Source organism: Rhinolophus sinicus, linkage group LG12 (assembly GCF_036562045.2).
Source record: "Rhinolophus sinicus isolate RSC01 linkage group LG12, ASM3656204v1, whole genome shotgun sequence".
In the NCBI taxonomy this organism is placed as follows: Eukaryota; Metazoa; Chordata; class Mammalia; order Chiroptera; family Rhinolophidae; genus Rhinolophus; species Rhinolophus sinicus.
In genome coordinates, this window is record NC_133761.1 from 24,112,314 (window position 1) to 24,127,265 (window position 14,952).

Genomic DNA, 14,952 nt, shown 5'->3' on the forward strand with positions numbered 1-14,952 from the left:
AATCAGTTTGGTGTGTGCATGTATGGGGGGAGTGGTGTATATGATGATGGAGGGATATTCACTGGAATATCAAGTCGTCACACTTGGGGGTGAAGCCCGCTGGGCTCCCGGGCCTTGCACGGTCAGGGGGCGCCTCCGTCTCAGGTGCTCCTCAGTTGGGCCACCCAGTCCAGGGAAGCCGGGAGGGGATTCAGTGGGGGCTCGGCTCGCTGAGAGCTGTCAGCTCTCTTTAGGACCTCAGGGAAACCCGAGCGTTTCTGGCTTTAGGACCCAGGAACTCCGAGGCAGCTTTGACTGAGAAGCCTTGGACCACAGCACCACCTACTTATAGAAGCATCCCGAGCCTCCGCCGAGCTGCATCTCCGTCGGAAAGTGCGCTCGCCACATCCTTTCGGCCTCGCGTGAGCGTTCTGTCTCCCACAACTTGACAAGGGAGAAACCTTAGCTGGGAAGTAGCTGTGGAGACGGCTCAGGAAATCGCCCAATTGGATAGGGACCCCGAGAGTGAGAGCGGGCGTGCCCCTCGCCGGAGGCTCGCACTCCCGGGCGGGGACGCAGCATCCTAGCGGCTGCGGACGCGCCCGCCTCGCCGCGCTCCTGCCCGGCGCCGCCAGTCCGGAGGACCCTCCGTGCACTTCGAACCCGCGGCGGCCGCCGTCACCCCGAGCTGCCACGCGCTCCCGGTGGGTCTCGGCAAACTTTTCCCCAGCCCACGTGCTAGGGAGGCGGCTGGCTTCCGGAGCCGGGGATGGAGCGCCGCTCCTAGGCGCCCGCACCGCCCGAGACGTAAGTGCTCGCGGCAGGCGCCCCGCGCCCCGCCACGGCGACCGCGGCGCTTGGGTACCGCACAGTGGAACTAAAGGGCTGAAAAGCGCTTCTTTAACCCTGCGCCCTCGGTGCCTTTGGAGCACTTTCCTTTCCCTGGAGAGCCGCACACGCCCTTTCCCCGGGTCGAAGCCTGCAGCTCAGCAGAGATTGCTAATTCACTGATTGCAATCACCTTCCTCTCCAAGTCGCCGGCAGCTGTGCGCTCTGGGTTAAGCTGCTCCGCGGCTTGCGCCAGGCTATGAGTTCGCTTCCCCCTTCCTCCCCTTCTCAAGTTGGGACGCGCGCAGAGGCCGCTGACTCCCGGGGGCTCTCTCCATCTCCCACCCACCCTGTTTCTCCTCCTTGTCTCTCAGGTTCAAGGCGGAAAGGTGCTGACGGTGCCGAACTGAGCAGTGCGGCCCCGGGGCTAGTGGCGACTCTGCGTCTTCTCCAGCAGCGAGGTCTGCGCCGGCTCCTCCGATGAGCCCTCCAGTTCCCCGACTTTGAGAGGCGTCTCTCCCCCGTCCGACCGCCCAGATGCAGTTTCGCCTCTTCTCCTTTGCCCTCATCATCCTGAACTGTATGGATTACAGCCACTGCCAAGGCAACCGATGGAGACGCAGTAAACGAGGTGGGTCTGACTCCGCCGGAGGTGCGTGGGGCCGGGGGGCGGGTCGCCGAGCTCACGCCCGGACTCCTGCGGCTCAGGGGCAGGACGGTGCCCTCTGCCCTCGCTCGTGCACACTTCCGCTCCCCACTACCTACAGAACCCTGTCTTTTCTGTCCTCAGAAGGCGCGGCAAGGGAGCGAGACGCCTGGAGAGCCGGGTGTCCTGCCGGCGCTCCGGGCTAAGTGGTGCGGTCGGTGCTCACGTTTCGTGTCGCGCCTCGACTCCTAAACTCTTCTCTTTACGTCTCATTTCTTATCTGGCACCCAGTTTTCTTGTTCTTTTCTGTCTCTCTTTTTAGTGCTCTTGACCTCCCCTGTGGCTCATCTATCGCTACCTTCCCCAGCGCATACGCGCCCGAAATCCTCATCCCAGATCCCTATGTACGGACACAACCGAGCATAGTGTGCATAGTGTGTGTGTGTGTGTGTGTGTGAGAGAGAGAGAGAGAGAGAGAGAGAGAGAGAGAGAGAGAGAGAGGTGGAGGGGTAGCATATCGAGGTGGAGAACCTGTATTTCCAGGAAAAGGGCAATACTGATCTCTTTCTCTGGATCCTAAGACTAGTAGGCATGATTCACTGAACTTTCTGTATTGAGCAGTAACTCTTGAGCAGGTTTTCTGGGGAGCGCTCGCCTGCAGAGTGATGTTTTGGGGACAGGCCCGACTTTGCCCTCTCCACTTACTTCCCTCAAAAGCAGCTATTTCTGAGAGAGATTTCTGTTCGCACTGAAATTCACTTGCGGCTTTTGAACCGCTCCCTCCCACTCCATCACTTGTGTGCGCAGCCGGAAGGGCGAGTGAAAGGCTCCAGAAAGGTTTCAGAAAGCTAGCTTTCCTGCAGATTTAGTGCGCGCAGCTCATCTCATCTCCGAGTCCTGCTGTGGCCGCAGCTAATCCAGCTGCATTTTAGGGACAGAGCTGCTGAACGCAATTAGGTCTTCTGGGGGATTTAAACAACTCCCCCTTTCCTTTCCCCCACCTTGTACGTATTACTATTACCCGCTCCTGGGAGGTGCACCGCATCCCCTTAGAGCTATCTAGTAATTTGGACTTTTTCGCGGTTAGAATTTGTCTTGAGTTTAACACATCTGATTTTTCTGGGATATAAATGTCTCACTCGACCTGTGATGTGATTTGTTTATAACTCGTTTTATGGAGTCTCCGGTCCTACATCCAGATTTGGGAGAGAGCTTTTCGCGTCCTAATTTTTCATCGTTTTTTTTTAGGACGTCGTTAAGCTGTTCTCACCTACCGGTGGGGCTGAGGTTGGCCCGCCCAAGGGCAGAGCTCGAGATAACTCTGGCGTGCAACTTTCTTAGCCCTGTTCAATTGACACTGCAAACCTGTGGGTTATAAGGATCCCCCTTTCTCTGACTCTCTTTCTCTCTCACTTTCGACATTTGGGGAATGCTCCTTTTCAGAAATTATTCTGCATAAAAATACTAGGGAGAAATTTCTTCCCAGAGGCCATGAAAGTTTGATATTGATATTAGTCTTTGAAAAGTCCCTTTCTGTCTCTCTCTCTCTCTCTCTCCTCCCCTCACCCCCAATGGCTCCTTCTCCACCCCAGTGTTTTCTTTCAAGGTATGATTCAGTAAAGTTGGCAATTTTTTATTACACTGGTCAAAAGTGTTTGGAGAGACTTTTCCCCCTCTTAGAAGCAGAAGTTGCAGTCCCCTTGGTTGAAGAAACTCAAGGGCTTAAAGTTTGAGAAATATAGATTGTCAGCAGATTTACTAATTCAGGGATGCCTTTCTGATCCAACGGACTGTTGTGGCTGAGTAGGGAAGAATCACAAATATTGTTTTAGTAGAACTTAACGTGGAGATGCTATTTGGTGGAGAATGACATTATAGCACTCCTGCGGCCAGAAGAGAACACTGCATGCTTTCCTCCTCAGTGCCGTCCTCAAGTCCTGCCTGTGCCTTCTTAGGTATCTGAGGCAAAACCTATTTATTTCAAAGCTGCTTTAGCAAAATCTCGTACCTTCCCCATCCCCACATGCTGCCATTTAGAAACTAAATTCTGAAGTGTGCGATGGTAACTTTGCCAAACCAACCTTTCCATTTAATAAAATTCAAATACTTTCAAGTACATGTAAATTGGTAAGGTTGTACAGAAAAAAAAAAATTCTATCAAAGTGTATCTCTCCTCCCCCTTTTTTTAACAGATGTTCCTTCCCAACTCCCAAGTTTCTGGCTAAAATAACTGCGGTCCTTAAAAGTGACCACACTATCTGTGCCAACAAAGGGTGTACTGTGTTTTTAATTAAAAGTGGAACTACTTAAAGGGCTGGCTAGACAGTGTAGGGTGATAGTAGCTTTGCTGCCTTGCAAGGAAGCTTAAGGATTGTATTGTGAGAGTATTGAAATGAATAGAGATCTAACTCAGGTTGTGTGAGTTGTTCCTCTTCACAAACTTAAGCTGGTTTTAATTGATCTCATGTCCACTGATTGATCCTACACCGATTGTTGCCCATACCAAACAATCGGCTTTCCCAAAGGAGATTGGTTTAAATGAGTTCTTTGGTGAATGCTTGACGACCAGCCAAATCATGTCAGCAGTGACAGCTGACAGGCTAGAGCCTATTGTGGTACCAACATTTCCCCCCTTTCCCTTTGTTTTGGATAGTGGCAGTTAAATATTACTTTCTAGGAAGAAAAGTGATTAGTACCTTCCAAAAAGAAGGTGTTGTGGCTTCAGAGATCAGTTATTTTCTTGGCTTTGTGCTACGATGTAGGCAGCAGTGATACCAGGATTGGTTAGGCTAATGCCTCGGATCTGATTCTTTTTTTTTTTCTTCCATATTCCATCTGCAAATAATCAAACCTTCACTGTGGAGCATTCTCAGAACTTCTTTGGCATTATGTTTAGTCTACTCTATGATCTCAGATGCGCTATAATATCATTTTCTTAATGAAATAAAATTCTTGGCAGAGATCAGATAATTTAGTCAGTTGAAATCAATTGCATCCAGTCTGGAATAGAGAGCAAATATATCATTTAACTCCGTGTTTTATTTCAAAATATAGCCAGAGGATTGAGAGAATAGAATTTTGACCTTTCCTACTTTTAGACAAACCTTTGTATGGGGGAGACCATCATGAACAATACCAATTACTCTTTGTTCCCCTTATTTAGAAAACAAATTCATAAAATATAAATGCATTTAATAAACACTAATAGAGCCTGGTAGCAATAAGTTAAAAAATTAATTAGGCACAAACACAATACTGAGAATGAATATCTTGTAGAGAGGAGACACTGCCAATGTTTTGAAAAGCTAATTGACAACTCATGTGTATGGCTGCAGTAACTCAGTGGCCCCCTCACCCACCTCCCAGTTCAAAAGCATAGTCATTCTTAGCTACTGTTAACCCGTCCTGCCTGTATCTGTCTTGGGACCTCTTCTAATTTGTTTGTATTGTAAACTGGGTTATTTGATTCATTTTATTTTTTGGAATGGTTGTAAGCCACATTTCAGGTTGAATTACTGAAAGGTGGATGGGCAAATCACTTCATTATAGTCTCCTGGGATTTCTTGAGCTTGGTGCATAGTGATTTATTTTTACATCTCTTTCACTCCGTGTATACGCTCAGTCACATTTTAACTAGGGCTTCATGAAAACTTCTTGATAAAACTCTTTAAAAGCAGCAAGTCCCCGAAACGTGGTTCGTACTTCTGGTGGTCTGGTGGTAGGGGGCGTGGTATGACAAGTTTTTCCTGCTGTGGTCTTTTCCATACTGAAGTGTGGAAACATCTCATTTTCCTAAGATTAGATTTGGCTTCTTCCATGAAGCTGCAGTATTTATCACAAACAGTGTGGTGTATTTCTGGCAACCGAGGTTGGTAAAAAAACATAAACATTTTCTCTTAAACCTCATAGGGCTAAATCAATTTGTATTTTTAAAAATTTAATGAAGAGATTAAATGTCTAGCCATTACATTATCTTGTACACCTGAAATTAATAATAAAAAATAATTAATGAAGAGATTTGGAGATATCTGGTTTTACAAGTACTTTTAGTAACAGCATATTTCTTGCAGTATTCTTTCAAAATACAAAATGGCACATGGAACATATTAACCTACACTTAAATGAGAAAGCTTCAAAATACATTTTGTATGCTTACTTTTTAAAGTTCCAGAGTATTTCAGGAAAGCTGATGTGATGTTTAACTTTGCAACATAAGCATGTTCTTTCTTTTCTTTTGTTCTCTCTTTTGTTAATGGGCTGCTTTTTCTTCCAGCAGAATTCTGAGTTTTTCCGGCTAGTATCTTACTAGTGCATGGAGGTCAGAAAGTTGCCGTGCCCCAGCCAACATCTTATTTAGCTACTGAAATTTGGAAGTGATTCAGAATAGGTGACATTCCTCCAGGTCTCCATTTAATCCTGGCTTTCTTTATCTGCTTGTAAAATCCAGCTTGGGTAGAATCCAATATTTGCAGAAATCCCAAGTTGGAAATGACACTTCTAATTCCTTAATGCAAAACCAGCTCTTGATTTATTGTCCAGGCTACTTTTTACTTCTTTCCTTCCAACCAACTGCCTTTTAATCCTTTTTTTTTTTCCCCTCTGGAAATAAGCATTCTTATCCCAAGACCAGAATAGATGACAGACAAATCATTTGATATAGCACCTGATAACCACACTGCTAAAAGGAGGTAGTAAGTTCTGGGATGAAAATAAAGTTTGAAACTTCCTTTTTTTTTTTTTTTTTCAAACTATCATGATGTTCATTATTTTTTTCCCATGATCTGCAGCATTCAAGGATTGATCATTAGGTAAATACAGTGTGGCATGTCCATATTTATAAATTTTCATATTTTTAGCTGGGATACATATGGAAGGAGCTAATTAATACTAAAGTGCATAAATTACATATATAACTATGATAGAGAATGTATATATACCTGTATGTATATGTGTGTACATATTTAGGTGTGCAGGTATATGTTGAAAAGGGGGTGGGGACAGTGACTTTGGAGAATTGCGTTTTTGTAACTAAACAGGATTTTTACTTATCTTTCTCAGTTCTTGTTTTCTCTTCATCTTTCTCTCAGGATGACAACAGGACAGAGGACAGGGGAAGGGAGGAGGAGATAGGGGAGGGAGGGAGGAAGAGATGGATGAGTAAGGAAGGATAGAGCATTTTTAGTTTTTCCAAGGCCAATCCCCCACCTAGTCTCCTCTAGGATATTTCTGTAGGAGTCACCCTCTTTTCAAGCATGCTGCTGTTCCCCAATTTTAAAATTCTTAATTTCCTGCTTCCTCACATTGTTTCCCAATCTCTTCCCCTTTTCTTCACTTCTCCCCCTTTCCTTCTCTTGATTAACAATCCTCTTTCATTCACTCTTCAATCTGTCACAATCTGGCTTCTACCTCCATCATTGTACTGAGAGGGTTTTCTTCATCCATATTCAATACTCACCTCATTGCCAACTCCACAAATATTATCACAGTCCTCTGTTACTCATTCCTCTGGAGATATCTTATCACTCGTTTCCAAAGAAAGTCTCTTCCTGTGGCTAGTGACACCACACTCTAGTTGTGCTTCCCACATTCTTCCCACTTCTCTTTGGTCCCCTCATTGAGAGCAGGCACAGACTAGTATTTCTTTACCTTTTTGCTTTCATTGGGGATTTGACCCATCCCTGTATCTTAAACTGTAATTTCAACTCAAGTCCTAACCTTTTTTAGAATGAATGATTTTTTTGAGCTGCAGATTATGTTACCCTCTGATTTCTCATCTATTGCTTTTGGATAGCACTTAACCTTGACAACTCTTTCCTCTTCTATGCCCTCTCCTAACTGTGTTCCTCTGCCTGTGTTCTTGTTTCTATTCATGATGTTTCTATGTGTCAAGGCTGGAAGCCTGTTTGATTCATTCACTCAGATTTAGTGAGTCTACCTCAGGAATGTTGTTTACATCCACCCCATCCTTTCTTTTACCAAAGGTTATTTTCGAGTTCAGACCCTCACTGACTCCTCATCTCTCAGCAGCTACTTCTTCCTCACTCTATCCTTTGCAGTGTTGCCGCACTGAATTTTTCTCATCCATAGATCTAATCATGTTCCGTCTCTGCTAACAGACCTCCAAACATCCCAGGTCTCCATATGGACTGTACAATAAATGTCAGTCTCTTCCGCGTTGCATTCAAGGGTTCCCCACCATCTGACCGCAGCCTGTTTCCAAATCTCTATCACCCTGAAAGCACTATACGCTTGAGCTATACCAGATTACTTCATTTCCAAGCATACCATGTGTTTTCATGTTTTTATGTTGTTAAGCGTGTGGTAGACGCCAGGAAAAGGGCACTGCCTCTACGAAGTCTTCCTGGAATTTTCCGCCTTTCTTCTGAAGCCAAAATCAATTATTCCCTCATAGTTTTCTTAGCTTTTGATGCTACTCTTAAAGAACTCTCATTTTCACCTTTATTCTGGTTATTTTGTCCCAGGTGGTGACTTAATGAGAAAGGCTTTTTTATCTTTCTTTAATTCGAAAGTCTTCGCACATAGTTGCAGTTTGAATGAATGGTTAGATAATAGGTGTAAGGAGTTTAAAGACAAACAAAAAAACCCACTGAGGAATAAAACAACCCCAGCCCAGTCATTATTCTGAAGTCTCTTCTCAAAATCTTTGCCATTTTACAGAGTGCTAGTGCCTGTTTGTATATCCACATGTGTGTTATGTGCCTTTGGATCAGCTCCCACTCCTGACATTCCCACACCCTTGTGAATGGATGAGTGACGTTCACAGTGGCCTGTCCTCCACTGCCCCGTCCAGCTCCCATAGATTCATGCCTGTGGCTTCTCTTATGGAGTCTTTTATCGGTGTATCTGTTTGTTATTTGAATGATAGAGTATCTCAAATGACAGGTGAGTTTGGGGCATGGTAAGGTAAACTCTGGGAGGAACCTATATGTTAGAAACACTTCTAGAGAAAGGGTCGATAAGGGATTTTCATCCCCAAATACTTTGCCCGTACGAATAATCATTTAGTGGAAAATAAAAGAAAGTGGTGTCTGTGTTCTTAAAGGCAATCATATTAATAACATAAATTAGTGCAGGAAAACATTCAATCTGCATTTTTATGTTTATGACTTTAGTATAAATATAGCTATGTAGACATACCTGTGAGAGGCATAGGTAGGAGTGTGTGTGTGTGTATTTCAGAACAAGTTCTTCTGTTGGAGTGAATAGACTACATAGTTTTTCAGCATTGTGCCTTCCAGGAGATCCCTGACATGTTACTACCTTTCAAAGGAGGTGAGACTGGGCTGACTTTTCAAGAAGGTGAGCTGCTTACTGAAATAAATATAATTTTTAAAACTAACAGTTAAATGGAAGAGAGCTAGAACTAGAAGCCAACCTACCTGAATTCCCTGGCCTTTCCTGTACACAGTACACCTTTAACATAAACATTCATTTAAAAAGGAAATAAATCACCTTTGAACCCATCCAAAAGTTCTTTGGTTTACAGACTTTTGTGGAGCCTCAGAACTTCCTAGAACTCATAATTATGCTAACAACATAACTGATACTAAGTAACTGAAGGCTGAGGGGGTAGATTAACTGAGGTGTAGGACCATAAGTATTATATAATCCGATAAAAATTTGCATACTGTGTTGGTAAATTTTTTGATCACTATTGTTTTTAAAAAAAATCACTATTCTTGTATATGAATTATAGTAACCGCTTATATTTCTGGCACAACAGTAACCAGAATAAATATGTGTGTTTGTGGGTGCACGCTTGTGTGTGTATGTCAACATGTGTTTGTATGTATGTGTGTGTGTATGTATGTATGTATTTTATGTATACACACATATAACCATCGTAAGACAATCAGAGTAACCAATCAGGATTAGAGAAAAGCTATTAAATATTGTTTTTACCCTAAAGCATTGAGAAACAGACATAGGTAGCTTTCCCTCTTATATAGTTGTTTGGGGAAAACCTTTACAATTTGCTTAAAACCTTTCAATTTCATCACCTGCTAAAGGATATTAAGAACACTCATAAGACAGTTAGGCTTGCTCAGAACATTTCTTTTGAGTAGGGTTTCTTAACTTGGCTTCCAGAGGTGGGGCCAGGGTTTTTCTGTCTACTGAAATTAGAAGGAAAATCTTTTCTTGTTGTGGGGGTAAGGTATAGCGAGAAGATCTAGAGCTTTCACTGAATTCTCAAAGTGACTCATGGTTCATTTCTTGCCTTCAACAGGTTAAAAAGCATTGGTTAAAGAAATAGGAGGTCGACCTTCTTAATTAACATGATGCCAAATGGCTGCTTCCAATTGATACAGAAATTTGTTCCCTAAGTTTATTTTCCATGTGTGGGTTTCCAGCCATTTGCCATGTGTGTATTCACAGTATGAGGACACATTTGAAGCACTATCTCAAGATTTATTTCAGTAAATAATTACTTGGCTAATAATCTCTCACGCAAAAAATAGTTGTTAAACTCTCCTCTCTATTTCCCTAAAAAGTTTACAAAAATATAAATAGCATAAGGGGTTCTGTTAAAACTTCTCATATGGTCTAATTTTGAACTCATTAATACAACAATAATATAGAGTTTTAGAAATCGCTGTTGCAGTTTTCCAGCTGATGACATACGGTGCTGGCATTGATGTGACTTGTATCTCTCACACTGCTGGTTCATAGACTGGTCAGAACCAGGCTGAGCACTCTTCACTTCTGGCCAAGTGGGCTTCTGCTAGATCCTTGCTTCTGGGTCAACAATTTAGAATTGTTCTACAGTAATGGCCTTAGCCTCTTACCTCTCATTGCTGGATATGACTTGCCACGCAGCCACTCCACAATTAAAACACTCCGACCGATAGAGGGCACACTTTGCATTCTTTTCCTTATGCTTTGTTCTCTGAAATTCTGTAGGATTTGTGCTGGCTTTGCTTTGCAGCGTAGGTTCAGGTGGTAAAACTGCTTTGCTTTCTCCAGAAAGATTGATGCCATCATCATCTTGACGTCCTCACAGAGAGGGAGGGGAAAAGGAACCAATAAAGAGAGCTTTCAATCTTAGCATTTCTGGTCTCTAATCTCCTTTTGACAAGATCTTCTCACCAAAAGGCAAACTTAACCAACCTCACAGTTTTAGTATCTGGGAGGCAGATGTTAAACCTAAAGACTGCATTAACCTGGAGATGGATGGATTCCAGCTTCCACGTATTTTTGGAAACCATTCATTCGTTTGTTTGTTTGTTTGTTTGTTTTTTAAAAAATGTTTTCTGTAAAGTGCATGCCTAAAAATTTAAGCAACTGGTAAAATTTGGAGTTGCCCAAATGATTTCAAATTAATACTTCCCAATTAATTGTTTCCCAAATTCTTTAATCTTTCTGGAGAAACCCATTTCTTTCAATAAACTCGCATTTTAGCCTTTTGAGAATGGTGAAAATTGTCTGATTTTATTTTGAAAATCCAAAGTTTAATTTTTTAAAAAAAGATTCTCTTCCCTCTCATGTAATAAAGTCTGAGGTAGGATTTAAAAATTCTCTGACCCCTCGTTGTTGTTCACCTTACATGCTATGTTGGAAGTCTCTTTTTGGAGTCAAAAGCTGGTTTTTAATGTTGAGGGATTTGTGCTATATCATCATTAACCTGCATATTTAGTTTATCACACTACTTTAGTTTCAAGACCAGGTTTCAGTTTAGTTGAATCATAGTGGGGTTAATATTGCTATGACTAAGTGACGCATTCAATGCCCATCACCCCCATCCCCCTTATAGCCCTTTGGGGTAACAATGATATTTGTTTCCTCAGCTCTTCCACTGCCATAATTGGTCTTTCAAGACTCCCCTCTGAATGAGAAACACTTGCAACCCAGTGAATTGAGAAGCATTGCACCTGGGACTCCCAGGTTACCATTCCTAAATATACATTAAGTTAAGGCTGTCCTAGTCTTTGACTTGTCACATGCTCTGGGTAGTTCTTATAGATAGAAGAATACTTTGTTAAAATTAATGCTAATTTTTGACACTTGCTTCTTGATGTGTTAGAGGTTCACTTTCTTTGGAAGTGTGTCTATATGTGTGTTTAAGGATCAGGTTTGTAGGGGAATTTTGAGGGATCTTGGGTATTAGCTCTGAGCTCTTCTGAGTAGATATGAGGAAGTGGCCAAGCACAGCTGTCGGTTGGGTGATTGGAATGAGTACACTAGCTTACATTTTTTATTTATCCAAGGATCTGGATATCTGTTTAATACTTTGAGAGAAATCAGAGCTGTCTTGTCCACAGTATTACTTCTACTGGTCAAAGATATCTTGTGGAATCCCTCCTTCTACCAGCTTAGTATAGTGGAGAAACTTGTTTAGGGCTAGGAGACTAAGTAATTTGCAAAACCAAATGTTGTTTGATAATGGACAGCGGTAGTTCCCAGAAGCACAATTAGTGGGTTGAGGTTAGTTTGTTGTGGAGTTAGGGAAGCCATTCTTACCAGTCCTGGTGGTCAATAAGTCGTGCCGTGGCTCATGTGATTCTTGACTGAATCCTGTCAGTTATGAAAGATTTCTTCATTCTTCCTTTAAACAATACTATCTGAAAATTGATGTAGGGCTTAGAAATTGCCCCTTGAAAATTGATCATCCAAAATTATGAATTTGATACAAATTAATCATTCCCTTATTCAGAAGTAAAAATAATTAGTTCTTTGCAGCTGTTATGGGTGATCTTAACATGATTTGGATTTGAAAGTGACTCAAGTGACTAATATCTGTTCTAAAGGGTTTGGCAAGCTTCAAATAGTCATCTTTGTGTTGAATTCCAGAGAAAGGTTTGAAGAATGGCAGAAGCTGGACCTAGAGAGGGGAAAAAAGAGAGGGAACAAGGTCACTCCTTCCTGAGACTTGAAGCCTGTTATGTGGAGAAAAGATGTGATTTATGCTACTCTTTGGAATTAAGGCAAAATAAAGGAACTTCATAGGAAGATTATAGCTTATATTTAGGAAACTATCCATTAATGAGAGAGACCCATTCTTGATGCTCTGAATCTTTGGAAATTGCCTTTTTCCAACAGCAGAGGGTATCTTTTAAGAGTTTTGTAAAGTCAGTGACTGTTGAGTGTAGAGGGACCTCTAAGGACCATTCACACCATAAGAGCCACAGTGAGACATCTGTAATACATCTGGCATCTCATAGGTATTTAAATAGAAATTCTTGTTGACAACTATTTGGACTCAAATTATAAGATTCTTGCCTTTCTAAATAGAGGAAACTGAACAAAATTGCTTAGATTCTGCATCATATGCCTCTGAGTCATTATTCTGAACTTCAGTAATAAATAGTACTATAGATATTATATAAATTTAATCTGAATTCCTAAAAACAAGACATTTCCCAATTCTTATATGACCATGATGTTAATTTCTAGAACATTTCATTATAAGCCTGAGGTTTCAATGCAACTATAAACACCATGGGTTATGCCATACAATTTTTTTTCTATTTAAAATGGGGTTACTAGCCTGGTAGATAAAGAAGCATTTGACAGAAATTCATCATTAATAATACTTTGCATGTATGAAAGCATAATAGGCTTAAAAAATCCTTTTGGGAAAGGCAGAGAAATGCAGTTATATCTTCGTATGTTACTTGAATTACATTCGACGGAGAGTGGTGAATGGATTGATGTCCACTTTGAGGGAAGACTCTGGTGTAGTACAGGACACTCTCTTCAGCCTTGTTTGGAACACTGTTTTCTTAATGACTCGGTCGAAGACAGATGGCCTGCCAATCACACTTCTGCATAACATGAAGTTGAACAGGACGTGTAAAATGTTGGTTGACTGGTTACAAAAAGATCATGATGGCTGGGAGTGACAGGATGAATTGATGAATGAAATCTTAACAGGAAAAATGTAGAGTTTAGCTCTGAAGTTCAAGCCATCAAGTGAATGAAATGCTTTGATTTGTGTCAAACCATTGCCTCGTATGAGCTTGAAGAGCAGGATGTTGGAGACAACGGGTTTTCACTGGTTTTTTACTCATCCTGAGGTGATATTGTCACAAAAAAGAAATGGGCTGCATTAGAGAAATATTTACCTAGATTCAAGAATGAGGCAGATGAAGGTTCCCAGCCCACACCAGTGTTCCGTTCTTCTCTAGATGTCAGTACTTTCAGAAGTGCACTGGCAGCATACGTTATAATACTGCATTAATTTCCTAGGGCTGCTGTAACCAAGTACCACAAACTGCGTGGCTTAAAACAACACAAGCTAATATTCTCACAGTTCTGGAGGCTAGAAGTCCAAAGACCTGTCAGCAGGTCTATACTCCCTCCAAGACTGTAGAGGAGGATCCTTCCTTGTCTCTTCCAGCTCTGGTAACCCCAGGTGTTTCTTAACTTGTGGCCGCCTAACTCCAGTCTTTGCTCCATCTTTACATGGCTGTCTTCTCTCCATGTCTTCCCTTCCTTCTCTTTTCTTGTAAGAATATCAGTTATATTGCATGAGGGCCCACTCATGACCTCATGTTAACTTGATTACGTCTGTAAAAGCCCTATTTTCAAATAAGGTCATGTTCTCAGGTACTGGGGGTTAAGACTTCAATATGTCTTTTTTGAGGGACACAATTCATCTCATAGGTCCCAACCTTTTCAGACCCTGTGGGTTCTTTAAGACCTCATTTTATTTTCACAACCCTGTGGAATACGTATTATCATTTTTTTACTATTGATTGCACTATGATAATAGTAGTAGTAGTAGTAAAAGAAGCGGTAATGATGGCAATAGAAGATAAATAATTAGAAGTAGGGCATTTGCACATAAGCCACACAGACTGTGTACTGGACATAAAACAAATTAATAGCACCTCCTGGACTTATGCACACAGGGGCCCTGGGTGGGAATGCTTTAGGTATGGTTTGTAAGAGTAGAGGGTTTGGACTAGGAGACTTCAACTTCCTTTCTGTTCCTGACGTTCTATGAAATTGTGTGAATCCAAACAATCACCTGGGCGTGTTTATTACTTTTTCAAATCATGAATCATGTTGGCTTCTTGTTCAGCAGAAGCTGAACATTCTATTTAGCTGGTTTCCTATTGAAGTTTACTGTCGTCTGAGAGCCGTTAGCATCCTCTATGGAATGTTACTGCAATGCTAGTGTTATCTCCTGTACCTTGCTTCTGCTGTGAGTTGTCTTACTAGTTTCCTCTGATTTTTGAGTAGCATCTACTATTGGCATTGCCAAGGAGCTTGATCTATTTGTACTTGTGTGCTATGTATAAAGGACTAGTAAGAATAGTCTTCTAAATATTCTCAAGTTTTAAATGAGAAAAATTTTCAGACATACAAAAAAGCAGAGAGGATAACATCATGAGCCCCATATACCCATCATCCAGATTGAAGATATGTTGAGATTTTTGCCACATTTGCTCCATCAGTTCTTCTTTTTTTTTTTTTTAATTTATTGGGGTGACAATTGTTAGTAAAATTACATAGATTTCAGGTGTACAATTCTG

At 41.9% G+C, this 14,952-nt stretch overlaps 1 protein-coding gene across 1 annotated transcript in view; it reads left to right on the plus strand.

The window, feature by feature from the left end:
• Nucleotides 1-329: 329 nt before the first annotated feature.
• The window catches only part of RSPO2 (R-spondin 2), a 151,278-nt gene continuing 136,655 nt past the window's right edge, over nucleotides 330-14,952 (plus strand). Inside the window, exons 1-2 of the mRNA XM_019750562.2 lie at nucleotides 330-786; nucleotides 1,182-1,438. Coding sequence (XP_019606121.1) covers nucleotides 1,345-1,438 — 94 coding nt within the window. The 5' untranslated portion in view covers nucleotides 330-786; nucleotides 1,182-1,344. The remainder of the gene's footprint in view (nucleotides 787-1,181; nucleotides 1,439-14,952) is intronic.